General features: G+C 45.4%; 1 protein-coding gene across 1 annotated transcript in view; it reads right to left on the reverse strand.

Annotated features, from left to right (window-relative positions):
* The window catches only part of LOC306700088 (nuclear factor of activated T-cells, cytoplasmic 1-like), a gene marked incomplete at its 5' end in the record, with an annotated part of 57,982 nt that overhangs the window by 33,907 nt on the left and 1,284 nt on the right, over window positions 1–22,791 (reverse strand). Inside the window, 5 exons of the mRNA XM_079164988.1 lie at window positions 4,623–4,763; window positions 5,734–5,906; window positions 9,162–9,364; window positions 17,887–18,046; window positions 19,826–20,900. Coding sequence (XP_079021114.1) covers window positions 4,623–4,763; window positions 5,734–5,906; window positions 9,162–9,364; window positions 17,887–18,046; window positions 19,826–20,900 — 1,752 coding nt within the window. The remainder of the gene's footprint in view (window positions 1–4,622; window positions 4,764–5,733; window positions 5,907–9,161; window positions 9,365–17,886; window positions 18,047–19,825; window positions 20,901–22,791) is intronic.

Genomic DNA, 22,791 nt, shown 5'->3' on the forward strand with positions numbered 1-22,791 from the left:
GGCAGTCTAGACATACCGCTAGAAGTACAATACATCGACCGATTAGTCTGGTGTTTAGACTTGTCCACTGGAGAAGTGCTCAACGCAGTATAAACAGTCTATGAATGAACTCGAAGAGTACAGATCACAGACAGTGAGGCCTGCGTTACTCAGATTAAAAAGGCATGAGGATCCAAATAGTTCAGCCCTTTTGATGAGGAGTCTCCGCATGAGAAATAGCCAAAGGGTATTGCTGTGGACTCCTTTGTCCTAATGTTACAGATTAAACTGTAGCTCAGACTTCTCTTGGTCCTGAAGCAGAGGTGAAGACCAGACTTCTCCCTGCTGCAGTCCAGGCATGTGTGTGGTGCTGCCGAGCTCTCGGCAACGCTCCAGTCCGACCAGATGTAAAAACTATCGAGCTCACCAGGGAATTCCCTCACCTCCCCTCTGAGTCAGAGTGTAGGCTTTCCCCAGCCCTCCCTCCGTCCGTCTGTCTGTCTGTCTCTATTTTCCCTGCCTCTAGCACTCATTCCATCCATGGAAAGCAGGGCAAGCCAGAACGCACACTGCAATAGGTGCGCCAGGTATGTCCTCCAACTCCTGCGCCAAAAGAGCGGTTTGGCCAAACCGAAACACCGACACAACCTCAAGACATACATATAATAAAAAACCAAGCACGACGATGCAACGAAAAAAAAGGATGGAAAGTTTCATAAATGCCCACATTGCGGCTCCGTGGAGGGTACAACTCTCCACGGCAGAGAGAAAAAAAAAAATGATAAGGCCTATTAAAAATACATGTCAACAATAATTACCATTGAAAATAATGTTTACATTACAGCAGCAAGAAAAATGTGGACTTGAGGTTCTTGAGTCTATCATTATCCAGCTACAGTCCGATTCATTTGCTCTCTCTATGTGTGGTCTGTGATGAACAAAAAAAAATAGGAAGAGCAGTTAAATTGATTCATCCATTGAAGGAATAAATAAAGTTTATTCTCTGTATAAAAGTCACATGACCCTACTCCTGGCATTCGTTCACTAAACAAGTCAACATGAGGGCAGTATGTGATCACTTCCCTCCGATGTCTCAGTACACAAGGTCACAAATAGGACTTCTAAGGACACCCTGTCCTTTTTTTTTTAGCTCTCCTCTTCCTCTCCTCTTTCTCATCTCTCTGAGGGTCTTGCCTTTTCCGTTTCACCCCTCCACAGGGAACCCCTTGCGGATGACTCACTGAAAACACTTCCTACCGAACAACGCAAACAGGCCCGCAGGCGAACAGCAATAGCGCGCGCCCACGTACACAACAACAAACACACACACACACACATGCAGTGGCGGCACACAGTTTGCATCAGTTATCCTGTGGGTGACAAAGTGGAGCAGAGGGGATGGACGTGGCATTTGAAAAGTAGAAGTAATTATTTTTCGAGGCGCATTAAGGTCTCCCGCAGTGGCGACAGCTATGAGCTCTGCTCATTTGATACTGAGGGCGTCTCAGGAGGACAGACAGACAATGAAAACAACACAGAGTGAAGGAGAGAAGCAGTTAAGTGGCAGTGAGAGACATGATTTAACTGTACAGCAGGTTAAAAGAAAACACATATGCAGGTTTTTTTGCTGCTTTTCGATTTAGAGATAAGAAGAAATCTGCCCATCTATGATCATTCGCACTGGTGCAACATGTACTAGTCAAGCACACACTACTGTATGCTCACACCAGAAATAATAATATTAGGCAGATGCATAAAGTAGATCTTACTTTAAACATTTAACTTAACCTACTGTCAGATGGTGGAGAGTTTATTTGCCTTTTCATTGATTGATTTCTAGCTTAAAAAAAAACAAATCTGTATCACTTAAATCCACCCTGGCAGCTTTTTCATGAATTTTAAAATACTTTTCTCACTTTTAAGATGATGCCAGATGCCCCTAAAACCAGTGTAAACTATGATGATTTTGATGATTTGAGTCAATGATTTGCCAAGGACTAATGGATGATTTTGGGGTCCCTGTTCTCATCGCTTAACCAGAAACTGTTAATGGGACAATCTCTCAAATGTTGATGTCATCCATTATTTAGGAGTCCAATAATGAATTGACATCTGCTCTTGTTTTCAAAGCGGGCGATTCCAAAACAGTCATCTGGGTATGTTTGAGCTAAAAGCAGCTACATCCTTGAGTGTGTGAAAGCAAATGGAAACAGTTAAAGAAATACATGTATTTATGATTCATGGCTGTCTCATTTGGGTTAATAGGCTTTTGTGCTGTTTGTGATCTCCCTCTGACTCGACTTGGGCGATTTAATCGTTCACAAGAGTTGGATTGGGACACCCGAAAAACCGTCTGTTGCTCCTTAGGATTTGTGGAATTTTCTGGAAGGTGTTTATTGGAGTCAATTTTGGAAAATGAGCAGCCGTCCTAATCTCTGATGGCAGCAACAGTAATGGCTGTCACCACTGTGGCAAAATAAGTGATTTGTGTCGTGCCGTACAAAGAGCTCGGCTGTGCGTGCGCATGTGCACGCGTCCCACTGTGTGTATAAGCACATGTCTGTGACTAGTAATTATTGCGGCGCAATGCTCTGTATTTCATGGGTGCGTTTAGTCATGAACTTTTCCAAAGGAAAATAAAACCAAAGTTATAGAAGAAATCTGTAATATAATTATAATTTTATTGGGTTCTTTTTTTTTCCTCATTCCAGTTTGGTCCTTCTAAATCAACAAGAGAAATTTTAAGTCTGAGAACCATCATGAAACAGCAGGATTCTCCGATTAAAATGCCAAAAGACAATATTTTGCAGTATATTCGGGACATAAGCACTTTTCCACACTCATACTTGCTCGTAGATAGTTGCCATTAGTGAGTTCCAGTGTGTGTGCATGTGTGTAGTGTGTTGCTCTGTCTGTAATGGGCTTTTTGACTTTGGAGACCCTGGAAGTGGTGGGTCATTAAAGTTTACATAAAAGCAGACTAAGTAGTAGACAGACAACCTCTCTTTCGATCGCTCTCTCTCTCCTTCTCCACACCGCAGAGACGGAAAACAAACCACTGAAATGTCGATGGCAGGCGCGAGTGTGGGGATCCCGCTAGCGCAGAGCTCCACGCCGGCTAATGTCTTTAACGGGTATCGAGGATAGAGGTAAGAAGAATTGGAGGATGAGGGAGTGAAAGGAGAGAATAAAAGGAAACGGAGAGCCCAGGGTAGGCAGTGAGGGGGTGAAAAAAGGGTAACACAACCTTGAAGGGGTCATGAGTCTCAAATAGCAGGGAGAGGAGAGGCGGAGGTGTTGTGTATGTATGGGCTTTCCTCTCAAGGGGATCCCCCTCCATGACTAAGTAAAGCCAGGAGGAGGGAGACCCTGTATTACCAAGTTCATCCACCTCCCTTCACCCCATCTCTACCTATCCCTGAACCCCTAAGGCGTGTAAGAGTGTGCAAGTGTTTTAGCTATTTTGAAGTCACTGAAGGACATTTTTTGAATTTTTGGGGGAATTCAGCATTATTGAAGCCTTTCTTTTCCCTTCTAATGCTGAGACTCGATTTTGCAAGAGCTATGTTGAAGCAGCCATGAAGGTTTCAAGTATTCTCTATTGATTTAGGCAATTCATTCAGTAGTTTTCTAATTAACCTTCTTACCTAGTTAATAGCAAGTAAACAGCTGAAATGAGATTTGGGAGAAGCTAGTCTCAAATGTCTATTTTGCATCAAAATGTTAACTCTAATACCTCTATTTTGGGTCTTTTTGTTGTAGTACTGTTTGGGAATATAGCAGACTGGATCTGGCTTTTATGGACTGTGTCTCATATGCTCATGTGAGTTGGACATGGTTGCATGCATGACACAATAATAAAAAACTTAATTTATTCATTCATTTAGGCATGCAGAGAAGGTCATCTTCTGATGTTCGGGGCTTGTTTTGTCTGTCTTTTTATTTCACTGCCCTGACCAAAAACCTCTCGGTGACCTTCATCTAGAATGAAAAAAGGAAAAGTCGATGTGAAAGTGGTAAGTACTTTTCAGTGTAACAAGGGGATCATCACCAGAAATCCATGATTAATCAATTGGTGGATAGTATCAGAGATGCCTACCCACATCCTTCCTTACTTGTCGCTCATCAACATTGTGTTTCAACAAACTTCAGAGCCCACACTGTGCTTGACCTTTGCTTTGATTAAGTGGGTGGAAATCAAGGAAACGATCATTCACTTGCAATTTTGCACTTCACTGCCGTGGTGAGTATCCGGTAGAATGGGTGAAAGAGGGAGCTACAGCAGTGAGAGTAAGCGAGATGGTTAAATGTCAAAAGCAAGGGAGTCAGGGAGGGAGGGGAGAGAGGGAAAGTGAGAGAAAGAGACGTTGCACATGCCCTGGTTGTGATTCATTCCTTAACTTGTGGCGAGCACCAGCGAACAGGCAATGGAAACTTCAGCAAATGTAAATACGCTTTGGTTAAAAATATAGTGGCTTAATGCACACCACATGTGGCTCTCTGGCGGGGCCTGCTCTATTTTGACGGGAGGAGAGACGGAGGAAATGCGACGAGGGAAAAAGGGAGAGAGAGAGACATTTGAAAAGAGATATTAAGAGGGGAGATTGAGAGGCAGTAAACATGGCCGGGTGACGGCTGCTTACCCTGGGCCTTCTCCACGAACACCACCTTGGAGTCAGGGAGGAAGTTGAGGCCACTCAGGAGCATCATTTTGCCTCCGGTGGCAGGGTAACTATCCACACTCTGCTTCTCCACCAGCGGAAGCTCCTGAGCTGAGCGCTGGGCTGCGGGAGAGGGACACACACATTTCAATACAGTGTGTGTGTGAGGAGCCCCACATAAGCTCACTGGCTTATCTCCATCCAATCCACGGAGCACAAGCCCGGCACACAGCCAGTCAAACAGCAGTAAAACAGACTTATCAACGTTATTATGATGATTTCATGACCTCTAGCTAAGAGGGCTTTGGCCAGCTGCACTTTAAATGACATCGAGAAAAGGCAGTCGACTGATCAAAACAACATTTTCGTCATCTGATCCTAAAGTCACTATTTTCCATTGAGAAGCCTATCGCCAACCACCTGTCTCTGTTTTCTGTAACTGTGGCTAGCTAGTCGGCTTTAGCCTCTAGGATTTGGTGATCAGATTCAGAGCCAGAGTAACTCTTCTATTAAATCTATTATCCCACTGCATCATTTTAGAAATGGGAACTTACTAAAGCGCTAAAGAAATCTTAAATTCACCACATAAACCTTTCTCAGTAATGACGAACCAACTCAGATTAACATCCACTTTAGACTATAAACTATAATGCCAGCTCTGTCTCACCTCTTACCTTTAATTGGCTTTCCTGGGTGCAAATAACAGCACACCTTTATACACAAATGAATGACAAAGACACAAAGGTTTCTTTCAATGCGTTCAGTCAACCGTGCCAAAACTGGAGGCTGGCAAATGACCTTTGTGGAACCTGTGCTAATGGGGTAGTCTTACCACAATAACTTGTGCATTCAGTCATAAAATGTGAGTTGAAACAGATAACACGTGTGTCTGGCACCACGTACAATGCATCTATTGCCTCGGCCAAATTGCTTTGATCACATAAAGCGCATTGGCTGCAGGGGCACTGAATTTGCTCCAGCAGGCAATAAAATAGCAGCTCGGTTTATTGGATTACAACAATAGATGCCACCTTTTCCTTAAGTGTGCGAGCAAAGAGAGCAAGGCATGCCAGTTTATTTCTGTGCAACTCACAGCATTCGATGGGGTTGGAAGAAGCCTGCAGGGACAGTGTCCTGCCGTTGGGCTGGTTGATGTGCACACGAAACACCAGTCTCACGCGTGTGTTTTTACGTCCGATGTCCGTCTCTCCTTTGCGAAGCTCGATGTCCGAATTGCGCAGCTTCAGGATCCCCGCACAATCAATTCTAGGACAGAGGCGGGGGAAGGGTACAATTTAACACCATATTTCAAAGGTGACATTTTATATTCATTGTTTCAAGGCAGACCTGTGTGCTTCTACAAAACAACTGGCTTTTCAACAGAGAGTATGGTCAAAGAAGTGAAACGGGAGCAAATTTGGCTGTTTCAACATAAAAGATGTGCCGAGAAGCCCACTGGTGTTACAGATCAAGCTCTGGAGGTCCACTGGAGCATGACCGTGTCGTTATTAATACTGCGTGTCATCAAAGACAGAGTTGGACATTAATGACTTCACGTCACAGTTTTAAAGGGTCACGGTGGTCCAAGAATTAGCAGCTCTCTGGAGGAATCCTCGGGACTGAGCGCGCCATCAAACACGGTCCCATCAGCTGCAGCCGGTATACACAAAGTCACTTTTATTGCTAGCTGAGCGCACCAAGTCTCTCCGGTCCCTTCACACCAATGGAGCCTTACGCTTCATATGTTCAGGGTTGAAAACCCTCTGCTAATCATTGCCACGTGTGGCAATAGACTCTTTTCTAAGCTGTCTGTCTTTATTTCGTTTCACAATTTGGAAGGCAAAAGGGGTGAATTTTCTTTCCCTTTTCTTAGTGGAAAAAAGGCATTCATTTTCAGACACGGCCTTTCATGAATTTAAATAAAACTAGTGTGGCTGGTAAAAAAAAAGTGAGCGAATACGAATGGGATATGTTTTGGCACTTCTGTTATTTTACATGGTAGCTTTTTTGGTACTATTCCTGGAACAAGGTAAATGTCAGGTTTCATACCAATCCATTTCTCCCCTTTTTACTTTGGTTTGGACAATTTGAATAAATAAGAAAAAAAAAATGATATGCAACGCTGACTACCTGCCCTTTAACAGCCTCGCATGATGCAAGTGTTGTGTGATGCATGCAGTTTTAAAACAAACACAGGATGAATCTCCAGCAAGGAAATGTTTAGACTAGTTTTCACTCCAAGCAAGACATGCTCAATATGTGAGCTATTAAACAACTCTTTCATAGTTACTGTAGATATAACAGTCAAAAACCTATTCTAAGCATCCCATTAGTGATTAGGCTACATGTATTTATGATCATCCAGTATATTAATTTGTAGAAGCATGAACATTGCTTTAAATTGAGCTACTGTAGGTGTACGTGCATGAGATGGATTTTCCAAGAGTAGGAAAGAGAGACAGATTGAAACTGTCTGAAAGTTTGATTGCAGTTCTCGACTCTCCGCATCCCACACAGCGAGCAATGATCGCTGGCACGAGAGCAGGGAGATGGATGCTGCGTTATCAAGACGACTGTTAAACAGCTCAGTGGAAAGAGACAGTTGAAGGCTTTTCTTTGACCTTTCAGATAGTCAGGGGAGAAAGAGAGAACTTTCACTCCTCTTCCTTTAGCGTGTGCGCTGATGACAAAAGGGGAACAGAAACTTCCTCTCGAATATTTTTTCAATATCGTGTTTATCCTCAGGGACGCATTGAGTCAAATGGGTGAGGGGCGCCCCTAAATGTGATACAATATAAGGGCTATTGTGGTATTGTTGGAAATGATATTGTAAGGCAGTACGGATGTTAAAATCACCCATGCTCAGCAAAAGCAGACCACTGTCCAGTCAGGAAACTCTTGTGTCCCATGAATATATTCAGAATCTCCTGCATTTCAACCAACATGAAAAAATGTCCCAAGGAAATGGAGATTCATTAAATTATAACTAATTCTTTTTTTTCTTTTTTCAAAGCAGTAGGATAAACCTGAGGCGCAGTAAGAGGTAACGGTCTTATGTAACCTATGTTCGGATACAGCGGTTTTATCCATAACCCAGAGCTCTGGGCCCCAGTCCAACAAAATCCACTGCAGCCTAGTCTGAATGGAGCCCCAGGACAGGAGCTACTGCCTGGACACACTGCAGAGCACAGGCCCCTACTGCAGGCCTGGAGGAAGGATGAGGGAGGCCAAGGCTGATTTACCTCAGGCTACAAACCAATGCTAACTTTTTTTAAAAGGTAGACTGAGGTCATATTTAGGAGAGGACTTCAGGCAATTTTAACCACTCTTTCACAAAGTAAAATGTGTCTGTTCATTTCTGTTTGAGCTCACAGACCACAGGAAGTCAAAAGGAGCAGACAGGCTTCCTGACTGGCAAAGAAACCTTAGCTTGCTTGCTAGCTCATCTTATGCTGAACACAAATGTTTGCTCACACATTCATATTAGCAAAGTTAAGCAGGTAACGGCAAATTGTGCATTAGCACAACCTTCAAGTGCCTCGGAGTTGGCTAACAATGCTGCTGTTTGTTAGTGGATACGAATCAAGCACAACAGCTTTCAAATGGATTCAGAAGTTTTTATACTTTTCGTACTTACACTCACATAGTCTATTTTTGGGCATGGTGTTACCGGTGATAATTTAGATTGCCTATACTTCCTCACACCTTCATGGCTTACTGAGGCACTTGAATTGAACACCACCATCGTTACTGTTATTAGCAACACCTGTGTTGTCAAAATGTCTGCTATGAAGGCCTATATTTACTTGGGTTTTAATAAGCATATGTGTGCATTAAATATTTTAATTATACACCAAGAGTGACTTTGTGCACTTTTTATTGCTTTATACATTTTAATTGATATTAATTGTCATTGTTTTGCTATTGCTAAATGTCTACCACATTTGTTTTTTTTTATTGCAAATTACAAGCCACAGGGCTAAGGGAGAAATGGTGAGCATCAAACACTTCTGGATCACAATTTTGGGGTGCGGAATTCCTTTCAGCAGAGCTTTTAGGTGTTCTAATACATTCAACTTGTTGGCATATATTGGCCAGGCCTTATGTAATTGGACTACATCCTACTGGACAACCATGTGTCTCTCAGCGATTCATGGCTCTAGTCCGGTTGTTACTTTTTAAGTTTCGTGAGGGCTCCTGGTAAAACACTTACTTTACAACTGCAAGCCTCTCAACTTTAGAGTCCTAAGTCACCCAAGTGCCTATTTAATTTCCTTAGGAATCATGCATCTCTTGGAGTCAAAGCACGGCTCTCACTGTTGAAGGCCTATTCAGAAGTGTGTGCTGTAAAGCACCTATCATCGGGAATTCTGTTTGTAGAACCTAAGCAAAGAGGAAAGTGCTGAGAGAAAGAAGCCAGTGTGTGTTATTGTGGGTGCATTTTAAAGAAAAGAGTTACTGGTGAAGCGTGTCGAAAGTAAAAGACTGACAGGCGACTTGTGAAGGTCTAAGGGCACTCACATGGCTCTCATGTTGTTTTCAGGCAGCAGAGGGATCTCCAGAACTTTGGTGTTGGATTGCATGACTTCATGGCTGGCGGTGGAGACGGTTTTGCCAGTGATGCGGTGAACCTGGTAGAAGGCATGTGGTCGCAGGAGGCGGTCGTCTGCGGTCCCGATGAACAGCTGCAGGGTGAGCGGCTCGCTTTCCATGTAGCCATAAAGCTGGCGGGAGAACAAAGGGACCCAGGTGAGAGGCAACATCAGGTTTTTAAGACCTCCATCTCAGGCGATCCCTCATTTAGGAAATAAGAGATTGAATGCCCATCGGCTCCTGATGGTTAAAGGGGCTTTTAATGATAGCTCTGACATGGTAGAAGTGCTGCAAAAACAAGCCCCTTGTCTATGTTTGCTTTTTTGTTGGGTTGGAAACCTGTTTTTAGTGGTCGTTGTTGTCCTTTTTTAGCTAGTTCTAAATTCCTTTAGGGGTGGGTGAAGAAAAGAGTTTTGGGATGTCTCTGAGTCTGTCTGGGGTTAGAGATCTCCTCTGTACGGAGACATAGAGGCTGATGGAGATGCCGGCTTCATAAACTCAATGAAATGACAACCAGTACTTTAAAATAATTGGTGTAAATAAAATGTTAAATAAAATGTAAATCAAAATGCATGAGTGTTCAATAATTCTCTTTTCTCTGACAATTACCAACATACATTTAGAGTCGAATAAATGTGTCTTTATAGGTACGGTAGTCGCGAATTCAGCGAACTTCACACCTCAGGTTAATAACACCAAAACACCACGTGGGGCTTGGCATGCGGACGGGATCCAGCCCTTTACCTTTGGGCAGTTATGAACATGCATTATGATTTCCATTAAAGCTCAGAGACAGTGTCCCACTGTGATGAAAGAGACTCCTGTATCAGAACCACCACTTCAAACAACTACCACTTCCTCTTGAAGGCCTCCATTAGCTGCTACCGCTCAAGTAATAAAAAGATCAAATCTTTTAAAAAAGAGAAGAAAAAGCTCCGTTGCCATGTGTAGTTTGAAAAGCACTGTTGACTTTTTGGGGTCAACACCACTTCAAATATTGAGTGCAACTGCCAATTTACATTCAGCATCCCTGGATCATTTTCTGACAGTGTCTAAAGTAACATTATTTGATGATTTAACCAAGTGTGTAATAGCTCAAAAATAAGAAGCAGGGTTGCGAATTCCAAAGTGTGGTGAAGGACAACTGATACCTTGTGAGTGATTTCTGACCAGAATAATTTGCCAACCAAATGTGGACTTCTGGTGGAGCTGAGTCTTACGCTGCAGACCTCCCAGGATACGCTCGCTCCGTGCAGTGCAAAGTGGTCATATGGTCAAATGTGCGGATGTGTTGTGTGAACTTAAAAATCTCTCCAGATCTATAAAGACAACTGCAAAATCCATCTGGTTCAAACCGAGAGAAATCCGAGAGGACTGACTTCACAACGGGTGGATCTCTTTGGATCCACCCAGGTGGCTACTTGACCACGTATGACATTTACTGTGAGAGATCACTTACAGTAGACCAGGGCTCACCAAGCCATGGCCATCTAAAAGAAATCCCACAAATTGGTCAATTACCCCAGCGCACACCAGCGCATCGCTTCTGACCAATTTTCTTTCAGCTCAATCCGAGTGAAAGCAGTGGTAGCGTCGGATGGAATAAAAGCCCCCCGTTGTTTGTCTAAGACACTGAGTCATATAACAAAATGCAGACCACATGTAGCCTATGACATAATCTGATTAATGGGTTTATAATCACCTTTGTGAGGGCGGTCAGAGATGGGGCTGTGAGGAAGAGGTATAGGCTGGTGGAGGACTGGAGAGCTACGTCATTAGTAGTCTGTGGAAATTAGTGCTGCAGTGTCATGGACACCTAGTGTCTTCGGTTTGAGAGCTAATTTGTCTGGGTACTGTATTAAACGTTGTCTGGCCTGATAATAAACATCACGATTAAACGCCTTTGGTCTGTACTTGATGACAGATCTTTTGGATTTGGGACAAAGCAGATGATGTGTTCTTTTTCTCCCAAGTAGAGTCATTTTCAGTATTAATTACGTTGAATAAAAATAGGATGTGACTGGGCAGCGGAGGCGAGCATATATCCATATGTCTCAATATCCTCAGCAGCCAGTGCTTATTGTGCTTTGCTTTGATTCAGAATTCAAGGAAGTGCAAAGGGAGTGGCGAAGCTAAAGCTGTCGTTCATCTCCAGTTCCAACCATCCTATTTTTCGCTCCAGCTCCGCGTAGTGTCTCTAGCAGCTGTCTTGACCCGCGAGCTAGTCACACATGCTAGTCATCAGTGAGTTAGGCCGAGGTCAGGGGCTTCTTGAAGTCTTGGCATCCCAAGGGACCACTTCATCTATGTGGTGATCTCACCGGCAGACCCCGCTCTGCTTGTTATATTTTACTTATGGTGTCACCAGTGGTAATTATCCATAGCCACACATGCTACCAGTTACTTGTGTATTGACTCGTGAGAGCGCTACGGTGGAGCATGAGGTACAAATCTGAGACGCCGGAGCGTTAAATTGCACGACGTTTCCTTATGATTTAATAAAGCGCAGGCAGCCGCCCTACAAAGCCGTGTCGTCTGTCACTTTAGCCTCAGTAGACTTCTTTGGATGTCTCGGTGACCTCCAACCATTACATCAGCTGACACGTGGCAGTAAGGAGGCCCACAAGAGAGGCAGGAGGGAGGGAGGGAGGGAGGGGGTCTTTATCCCTTCACCCGTCTTGCGGTAGCACACGATGACGGTGGCGTCCGCGCTCAAACCCGTGGTGACCTCATGCAGGAGAGGAAGTGATTAATGAGGTCAGGTAGTCCTCTTGGTAACGGTGGTCTTCCCAGCAGCAAAGGGAAGGCGGTCTAGTCCCCCCTGGGCAACCTCCCCCGACTCCTTTACCATATGTGCTCCTCTGACCCCGTCCCTGAGACCCCCCTTTGCTTCTGTGATGCTTTCCTCAAATGCACACCAAAAGCAGAGCGCAAAACTTACTTCTTCATTTTATTCTCAAAGGGGGAATAAGATGAGAAAAAAGTTGATAGTGTCGTAAACCTTAAGTGTGGGCTGACAACAGAGGCTTCACACACACATACACACACACACACCTACACACACACACACATACACACACACACACACACACACCTGTGACCTCAGCTTTGTATTTGTGTCTAAAGCAGCCTGTGAGGTTGGACCGGAGCGCAGCTAATTTTGTCCAGATGAGCTTTCCGAGCTGTGACTGCAGCCTATCTGGCACGCGCACTGTATATTTATTTTGAGATAATCTAAACCGAGTTCGAATCCAGGCTTGATTTGCAGCTGTTTCAGGGTGCCAACTTCTGCCACTGTGTCAGCTAGAACCATTTACACCTCCCACCGCAGGCTGCCTCTGCGCGAGCCATTTCTGATAGCCGAGGCTCAAGTGAAACATTGTGGATACGGCAGATGATGCATTAATTGCGTAATTGCACGCAGCTGTATTGTCTGGGTCAGTTGTGATGATGTGGACGGGGTGTCGGGCTGAAAAAAGTGAGCGGTGGGTGCATCCCATGCACTTTCCACCATTCATCTCCCAGTGCCTTTGGGCCATTAAAGATCCATCATCTGTAACGAAAGTTACAGCACTTGGGATACAGCCCCCAATGTCTCTTTGATTCACTCACTGAAAATCAGCTGTGATCAAATAATGACAGAGGGCTTGCTTTTTAACTGATTGATATATATATATATATATATATATATAAATCCGTCTGAATGCTGCCTACACACCTGGCCTCAGTAGTTCAAAGACTTCAACATGCATTGTTTAATAATGACTTGCCGGTAAATTAGATGTGTCTGGCCTGGCTAGAGAGTGAGTGTGAATAAACTCTGCAGGCCTGCAGTGGGCTGCCTGCTATCCCTCTGCAGTGATTTCATCACTGCCTGGAGAAATGTCATGACTCGTAGAGGTCCACGTGGCGCAGAGAATTGGGGAGGGGAGAGGAGAGGCAGAAGACGACTGGAAGCAGCAAAGGAGGGTGTGGGGTGTGTGTGTGTGTGTGTGTGCGGGGGGGACTGAAGCAAGGGAGGAGAAATACAACAGCAGATTCAGGCCTTTTCCCATTATCACGCCCCCCCCCCTCTTTCTGTCAAGTGCTGACAGTCCCACGGCCAGCCTGTGCTGTATCCAATTAAATGTACACTCGTCCAAGTTGTCTCTCCTTCCAGACTTTACTCCATCACCCTCCTGCCCCGCTGATGTCTCCAGTCCCTCATATTGAATGCATCAGGCAACATATGCAATCCTTTAATGCGCTGCGTATCCATAGCTCCGAAAGCTGCTTCTTTATTTTATAAGCAACCAGGCCGCTGAAGTTTTTGTTGAAGCGAGCACTTCGGTGTTATGTCATTGAGGGCACAGTTTCAAGCTCTAGCCCATGTCTAGACCAGCGAGGGTCCAAATTCCACATAAAAAAAAGAACAGCTATATTACCAGCACATCCCGCCATAAGACGTATCACCCAAACCTACAGAGAATTTGAGTAAGATGATGCACGGGTGACTGCTGTGCCCCCCCCACCCCAACGGCACGACTAACCCACCAGTGTCTTACCTCATAAATCTGCGGGCTGTCTGGTTATCACCTCAAACCAGTGAAAACGACGCACATTTCGCTGCACTTTTTTCCACGTGCTATTAACCGGTAATTAGTGGCAGCCCAACACCAGTGTAAGGGAAGCCCCGCAGATGGAGAACCACAATTTAAGAGTGGCATAAATACCCCTTTGGGCAACGAATAACAGTCCTGACTAAGCTCTAACAGCACTACAGGGTACGCCGAGGCTTTTGAATATCAAACAAGAGGCGGCAGTGGATTTAACGAGCAATTAGCAGCTACAGTATAGGATGCTGCAGATCGGGGATTCTTTTCCTTTTTTTTTTTCGTCGAGACATTACGCAGCCAGCGAGCGCCGGATCCCAAGGTGAAACCGCACATGCGAAGGACCGAGCACATGTTTGCCAAGGTCTTTCATGTCGTCGTGGCGGAAACATACTGCAAATTTGATGTGCATTACATACAGTTGCAGAGGAAGGGAGATGGGTATTAAGTCACGCACACCTTAATAGGGACGATGGCCACATCCTGTTGAAATTACACCGTGTCTGTTGCTGCTTTAGACTTAATGAGAGACTGAGTGTGTGTGTGTGTGTGCGTGAGGGGTAAAGCCCTATAGGCCAGTCATCCTATACGAATAAGCCATATGCAGGACTTTGCAGTACGCCGTGCGATGGGTTTAATACTCCACAGGTGTTGCTGTCTGATGTTACTAAAGGTCTGGCAGATGTCTGTGTGTTTCCTGACTGAGGTTGAACCAGAAAAGCCTTTGCAACGTCTTCCGATGAACCCGCATTTCAGATCACAGCCGGGTCACGTCCTCGGTCAATATATTCTCAATGAAAAAAAGTATTCAGCACATTTTCACCATTTCCCCCAATCAATCAATATCGTGGTTACATTCTGAGTGAAGGTAGACTAGGTTGCTGTTTTGTTATTTTTACCCGGACCATGGCTTTGAAAGTCCTCCCGTGGACGTTTGGCATAGCTGTGGTGGGAGAAAGGAGAGTCTGGAGCCGATAGAGTAGCCGAGATCCCCTTAATGGTGCTGTGGTCTGCTGCAGTAAATAAAGTGGAAAAGCAGCCGCGGGGGTCACAAGGTAAGACCAATCGGGAGAGAGGGGGGTTAAAAGGCCGTGGATGCGGAGGAGGGCGAGTCCAGAATAAATGACGGAGATTCGGTGCAGGAAGCACAGAGAGCCGGCGCAAGCAGCAGAGGGGTAATGAGTCGAGGTAACCCATGATCTGGAGGTTTTCATCGGTGTGTGGCCGGAGCACAGACACTCCATTCTCCTCGCCCCGCTGTGGGTGCTTTGGGGGACCGCACTACATGTGGTGCAGTTGAGCTGCTGCAGCTCAGGGTGATGTCAGACCTTACAGATGATAAACTTTCCTGTGCGTTTGTCAAGAAAAAACACCTCTGCTTGTTATCGAGTAGCAAGACAACAACAGTAATTGAGCAGTTGGGCTTCTTGGTTTGATTAGCTGTCAGTCGCCGTCTCTCCTGGGGGGGGGAAACTGTAAACTGTAGTAACAATGTGTCCCTTCATGTTTTTCATCTTGCTGTTTTTTTTCCTCCGCTGTTGCTTTTCCAACACACATGTCACCATCACTCACAGCGCACATGTCTGATCATCCATGAGCTTAAAAAAAACAAAACAAAAAAACAACAGAGCTGTGGATGACTGGGCTTCCACCGAGGGAGGCCTGCTGGTGTGGGTTTGGGAGATGGTTGAAGGATGAGCGGATCACAAGGAGTGACATCCGCAGGCCCTCCAGGGAGGGAGGGAGGCACCGGTGCATGGAAAGGGGAGGTGGCGTCCGATGGGTGCTGGGATTCTGACTTCTGACTATCCGCCCCCACCACGGCTATGCTCAGCCAACCTCGGTGCCACCGAGGCTCTAATCAGCAGGATGCAGAGCATCTCCAGGGGCTGCCCAGCCAGGGCCCCAGCTGCCTGGTGACTCCCTCTGCCCTTCTCTCTCTCTCCCCCTCTCTCTCTCTCTAATCACTCCAGTCTTAAGCACAAACACACACACACACACTTCCTTCGCCGCTTCCTACACCCGTGTCCCTGTGTCATTATTGCACCTCACCCATCCAGCGCCTGCCACCCATTACCACAGGGTACCGGGGACTACAGCAAGCTCTATCCTCCACGACAACGCAATTTCACCCGACACTACAACAAAGACTAAGAGAGCGAGAGGCAGTCAGATTCATGATTTGCACTCCAAACTGTGCAAAGAACTTCCCTGAAGATACCGCACATGCTCTTTTTCTCTTTCTACAGTATACCCTCTAGCATGTACACATGATTGCGTAATCATAGTAGATTTATCTTTCTACCAGCTGCCATGCTGCCAGTGGTTTGAGCTGTGATGAAACCCTCGAGATATTCCGATTGACTGCACATGCAGTTTCAGAAGCATAAATCACTCCTCACCCAAAAGTAAGAGTAAAGTGTGAGCTATGCGAGTACGGGGAAGGTGTGACGGTAAAGCAGATGTTATCATATTTTTCACCATGACTACTACGACACCAATAATTGGATAACACACACGGTATGAAAACATCCTTGCAAAGTTGGCAATGAATTGGTGTCTGTGTCGTATGAAATAAACAACCCGGGCCATTGATGTGTACAGGGTGTATGCAAAAGACACACAGGACGCATACATATGACATATTTTGACTCCGGCCCCCGGAGTGAGTCAGAAAGCGGTCTGAACTAAATCCAAACCGGCCTCACCTGCCACAGCTGTGCACGGCAAGCCGAGTCTGTTCAGCCTCATCGGGGAGGTGCGAGGGAGAGATGTTGATTCGCCCGCATGTGGATATACAAAGGTTTGCAATGAAAGGGAATAATTACCTGTATGCACAGACAGACAGGCCTGCTTATAACACCACGTCGGCCAACAGCTGTCAAGTGCGTTTGACATCGAGCAGACCGGGATGTGCTGACAACATCTATTTGCACAATAGCTGTAGTAATGCCTAAAGTGTGAGACGGACCATCAACCTGAAACTGAAATCTGTGTCCTAAAATCTCTAAAAATCCAGTCTGCAACAAAATCCTCATCAATAAATGCCCCCTGTATATTACAGCATATACTGTATATTATATTATTAGTATGAATGCAGTTTCATTTTGAATTGACGCCATTGAAGGGTAAATTGACGCTCAACCTTCAGGACACACACACACGTACACGCCGCTAGATCCCCACCTTAAGTAAACCAATATGTCAGCGCAGTGTGATGACAGTGTAGCAGAGAAAGGAGCTCTGTGCTGTGCTGCTGTGGTGAGACTGACGTGTGCTCTTTGCATGTTCGCCAAGTACAATAGTGAGAGGCGATGGTCCTGCTCTATACTAATTGAGTCAGCATGCACTGCTGCTGGTCAGGGCACCTTTTTGCAGCAGTAGATTGACTCCCGGCTTCAGGGAACATTAATAGGACGGCATACAGGAACATGCAGAAACATATGGACGGTGGTGTGTGTGTATGCACACATATGCAGTCAAAACTTACAGAAACGCCTTGAGGGCTTTTGAGACTTTGCCTGACAAGTTAGCAGGGCTAATTTAATGACATGTTGAATATTCTGTACATTTTTTTTAAATCTCTTACTTCTAATCTTCTGATGCAAACTTTTAATAGATGAAGACAGTAGTACGTCCATTTCCTAATATTTTTTGGTCACATTTTAATTCTGCAGAATGAGCTGTAAGATTTTTGCAGATAATATAGATTTGAAAGTACATCACATAATTCAGAAATAAACTAAAACTGACAACTTAAATCTGATTTAAAGATGGTGAAAAAATAAATGAATAAATAAAAAAAGCAAGAGAATGTCAGTGTCTGGACCACATGCTGTCATAAAGTCAGCAACAGCCAAACTTCCATGTCACTAAGCTTGTTGTTGGACAGAAAAGAAATCTCCATGAATCAGTCATGAATGCACTTCTCTGCTTTTTACCACGTATGCTGTAATGACAGCAAATTATCAAACACAAAGCTAACCTTGTCTCTGATAAACACAAGTGTGTACAGTGAATCTACAAACCACCCGCTGGCTAACACGGTGCCGGTGACATACCTGTACGACAGGGTGGCTCCCACACAGCGCCTTCACCGCCCCTCGGCTGCCTTCGGTCTCATAGTGGGCCCTGTGGTGGGACTTCGGCTGCATCTCGACCTGTAGGTTGTACGGGCCGGAGCAGGACGGAAGCTGCCAGTCAAGAGCTGGCAGAGATAGACTGCAATAACATGACACATTTTTATTAGGATAGAAATTACAATACACTCTTGTTTCTTACTCTACCGCTGATTGATACAATAGTGGATCGACTTTTATGGGAAAGATTAACAGTTTCTCTGCTAAACACTTGGTGTCTGGTTAATTTAGCTGAAAAACAGGAATTGCTGTGACATGCAGTAGCTTATAATAAAAACAAAATTAAAAAGAAGCTTATGTTCCACCCCAATTTATTCTATTCCATTCTTAAAACTGTGGTCACATCGGATTTGCCAAAATATGAATTGTGAGGTTGCATTTTTTCCACGGTTTCTATCGCTGGAATCACAAAGTTCAAAACTTGCTGTAAATTAGCGTCAAATTAGGACACTTCTCCTTCTCCGTTTCATTATGGACTGTAATCTAATCAATTGAAGTAATTTGCTTACGTGTGGAATTCCTCGGCCCTTATATTTGAAAAATAAGTGAGAATGTGGCCTGGATAGAGAGTGGTGTGTTTTGTATTATGGTGACAGAAGGGAGTTAAGAAAGTGACAGTGGGAGGAAAGACATTTCTAGGGCACAAAAACAAATCTCACACAAAATGGCAATCCGCCTGTCCTTTCATACAATTATCAATTCCTAATTGATAGCTGTATAATCCTAAAGAACAGCCATGGTCGTTTTAAGACAATAGATGGAGTTATACCATGGAATAGGGTCAGCAGTACACCCTGCATGATATCTCTTTCTCAGAGCTGCAGTTGGCCTCCCTTAACATCATTGTTCTCGAGATGGAGAGTCAGAGCTTCCCATGTGAACACCGTGGAGATATCTAAACCAAAACAAACATGTGCAAGACAATATTTCGCTATGCCGGATGCCTGGTAAACGCAGAGCCCTGACCCGGAGGGTGGCTCAGCTGAAAACAATCTCTGGCATCTTTGTGGAACTTGCGGGCTGTTTGTTGACCCAAAACGAACTGATTTCCCCCCGCGGGGCTTTATCTGCCCAGTCAGGGCATGACATCAGGTTAGCCACACAGAGAGAGATGGGCTGATGGCGCGACAGACCACGGCAGCCAGCCGGCTGATTAACCCACAGACTGCTTCCCCTTCAGTCAGGCCTGTCACCATTACTTCCTGTTGCTCACTATCTTAATCAAACACTTGATTTCCGCCAGGAGACTGTGTTATTGGCTTGGGAAAGATGCCATGACGGACACAATTGAAAATGAAAAAGCCTGTTTTGCTCAAAAGTCAAAATCAATGATATAGTTGAGTGCAAACTTGTGTGCATTTGTGTGATTGTGTCTATATGAGTTCTTATGTTTGTGTGAGGGTTGCTATGGCAACAGTGCCACGCAGATGCTGGGCAACTCCACCCTGTGAAATATGATTTATGAAATAGTTTTGATCTTCAAAGAGAACTCCTTTGGAAGTGAAGGGCATGCAACTTTTGGATTTCTTCCTTTTTATATGGCCTTTGAAGATTAAAAACTAAAACTGAAATCTTGTCCTTGCAATAAATTAGCAAATAGAAACTCAAATGCAAAAACAGGGCAAAGTAATGGCATTATTGGATGAATTGTTTTTCCTTTGCACTGTCTGAAAAATGTTAATTAAGGCATTCCTTCGGCAGAATGTGTCTGTTTAAATAAGTAAACACAGTCTGTGCTTTATAGTCTTCTCAAGGCAACTGAGAGACAAGACAAATGGGGGGGCTTTCACACTGACTGGTTGGATTTGTATGCTTTAAGTTTGTTACAGTAATACTGAGTTGCCGGACCGGCTCCACCTACCTGAGGTAAGGCTTGGGTTTAGACCAGGAGTACGGATGCTGGGGCACATCCAGGAACCCTCCACAGTAGCTCTCCTTCTTGAGGGCCAGACGGGAGGGGTAATCCTCATGGCAGAGCTCCCCGTCGGGGTCCAACTTCAGGCTCATGGAGTGGTCCAGCATGGTCTTCCGCGTCTTGATTGGGATCCCTTCCCCCATGTCTACTACTCCATCTGTGGTCAGAGCGTTGATGGCGGCCACGATGGCAGAGTTGGTGTACTGGTTGGTGTTGGCCTGCCAGTTCTCATCTGTGACACAGACCCTGGGGGAGCCGTGTGGGGATGGAGTGGTGGGCGACTGGTTGGGTGAGCAGGATGTCTGACGGTAGGTGGTGCCGTTGAAGCTGTACTTTCTCTTCCCCATGCCGCCGTTGTTGACTCCGCCGCCTCCGCTGCACGAGGGGGAGTTAGGCCTGGAGCCACGGGGTTGTGCCGGCCAGCCCTCCTCGGCCACGGCTCCTATCTGAGGGGAGGTGGAGGGTGAATGGTGAGGGGAAGCTACAGGACCGCTGGCATGTGGGCAAGACATGAGCGAAGATGAGCCTTTGGGAGAAACGCAGGGGGACTGCCAGGGAGAGTTCTGTGGGGAGTTGTCGTAGTTGTAAAAGCCTGACTCGTAAGAGGACGCCTCTGAGTTACAGCTACGAGAGGAAATGCTACTTGCTGGGCTGAGGCAGCTGGGGTCGCGGTAGCCGTCGCCATTGGGCAGCGTCAGCGTCACGATGGAGTTGACGCCTCGCTTGATGATGTGGTCCTCACTATTGCTCTCTTCTACCTCATCCTCGGGATACTGGCTGTAGGCAGTGATCTCAATACGGGGGCTTTCCAAAGCTGGGGCCCCGTTGGGTCTCAGGCCGTGGGGCAGGTAATAACCTGATGCTGCGTGGTTATCATTTTGGAGGCTGTAGCCTGTCTGGTGGCAGGAGGAAACTGAGATGACTGGGCTGGACTGTAAAGTGTGGTACTGGGTGGCTAGACAAGGGTTGCCCATTCCCAGTGGAAGGGACAAGCTGACATTTGGTGTGTAGCTGTATGCATCTGAAAAGAAAGAAGCATATTGTGAGTATATGGAGGTATAGTATATGACAACAAACCACTGCAAAAGCACAGAACCATTACATTATGGTGGCAATTAAATATGATTGCATTTTAGAACAATACCCCTACACAAATCTTACCAATGTATCCCGCGGCGAATGACTGCCTCCCTTCTTTATAAACATCTGGAGAAGCTTAGCAATCATCTCCAAGCATTTACTGTATGTGGTTGCTGTGCAGTCGCAAGTTGCGCTGCCAGTCTGTTTGTTTGATCAGTTCATCTAAGGCTCTATTTGGCACTCCCTGCTGTCATATGTACTCTACACGAAATTCCTCCAGCAGCGCTGATGGATGCCTTATTTGATTGATTGCATCACTCACTGAGTGAATTAGGCCCTCCCCTGTGGAAAACTGACAGCACTCTCGCATCGCTCTGAGCTTGTGATTAAGTCAAAGGGAGTTTGCTGCAGCGTTGCACACAGATGCGCCGTGGTACACGCACACACAAACAAAGGGCACGCACAAGCGAGCGCACAAGGAGATCACTGGCAGACAAGTGCATTGACATACAAACTTGCTTAGTGTAAGCAGATGTCGCCGAGCAGGTATGCCACTCCGGTTGGCCTTGTGGCGGCCAGCTGCTGCATCACAAGTTGTAAACTTAATGTCAGCCTTTTAATTGAGAATGTCAATAAGAGTAAAAGTGGTTAAAGAATGACAATCGTTCAGTCACAAACCCGGGGAAGGGCATTCCCCTTGATGCAGCGCGCTATATTTGCTAACCACAACGCTGTGCATCACATGAAATGATGAATCTGTCACACACCACATAACGTGTGGGTAGGAAGTCTGAAATTAGTCTATTTTCAGAGGTGATTATGCGCCGTGCATCAGACAAGCTCAAAATACCACAAGTTGAGTGAAGCCTAGGACACTTTTGACAAACATTAACACAACACAGACAATGTTAAAATGAAATTTGAATAAAACTAGTCAGCTTTTGTTTGGCTAAATGCAGACCTTTTTACTGCCTTTTTCTTTTTTTTAAACATAGAACATAACATTTCTGATCCCAGTACAGAGGAGTGCCCTCGCACTGTACAATATACAGGACATACAAAAAAAGAAAAGACACCCTCCACTGTACCCACCTTTCTCAGGTTCATTCTGGACACCTTGGCTGTACTCAAACACATAGCTGAAATCAAACTCTTGCCCTTCATGCTGGAAACTCATCTCTGCACAAGTGATTATACACTAATTCTCAACATAAAAAAGTAACGCATGCCTTCAGCTCACGTCTCCTCTGATGCTCTTCTCCTCTGGTTTGCCCTCTTCTAGTGCCGAACAGATGATAACGCCCTGCCCACTCCACCCGGTGGGACACACCTCCTTACTTCAGGCCTGACTGACTTTGCTTGAGAGCCGCAGTTGTTATTCTTTTTCCCTTTGAACGTGTGCGCGATCGGCGCGCTACGCCGCAACATACTTGACTTCTTCTACCACCCACTCAAAACAGGCGCCGGGGCTTTCACTCCTGTGTGCTGCATGATCTTGAAACTTGGCTGTTTACCGGGACGCACACGTCACACGTCTGCTGTACTAACAAAATTATAGCAGATCATCATTTGTGGGGTGAAACAAAACGAAAAAGAAAAAAGAAAATGAGTCACTCTTGCACTCAAGGCAGAGCCTGCTTGCTGCAAGTGTATGCAGTGCATTCGAAAGGCAGCGCAAAAGAAGTTCATTTGAAAACGCATCAAACTGATTATAGCGTGCTCGCTCTATACTCCACAATTTTTTCTCAATTGTGCTATCACAATCAAAACACTCACCCCACAAACCGAACCAGCGTGACTAAAGAACGGAGGGTTTTATCCACAGGGATTGT

Source organism: Pholis gunnellus (assembly GCF_910591455.1).
Source record: "Pholis gunnellus genome assembly, chromosome: 8".
NCBI classification, from domain to species: domain Eukaryota; kingdom Metazoa; phylum Chordata; class Actinopteri; order Perciformes; family Pholidae; genus Pholis; species Pholis gunnellus.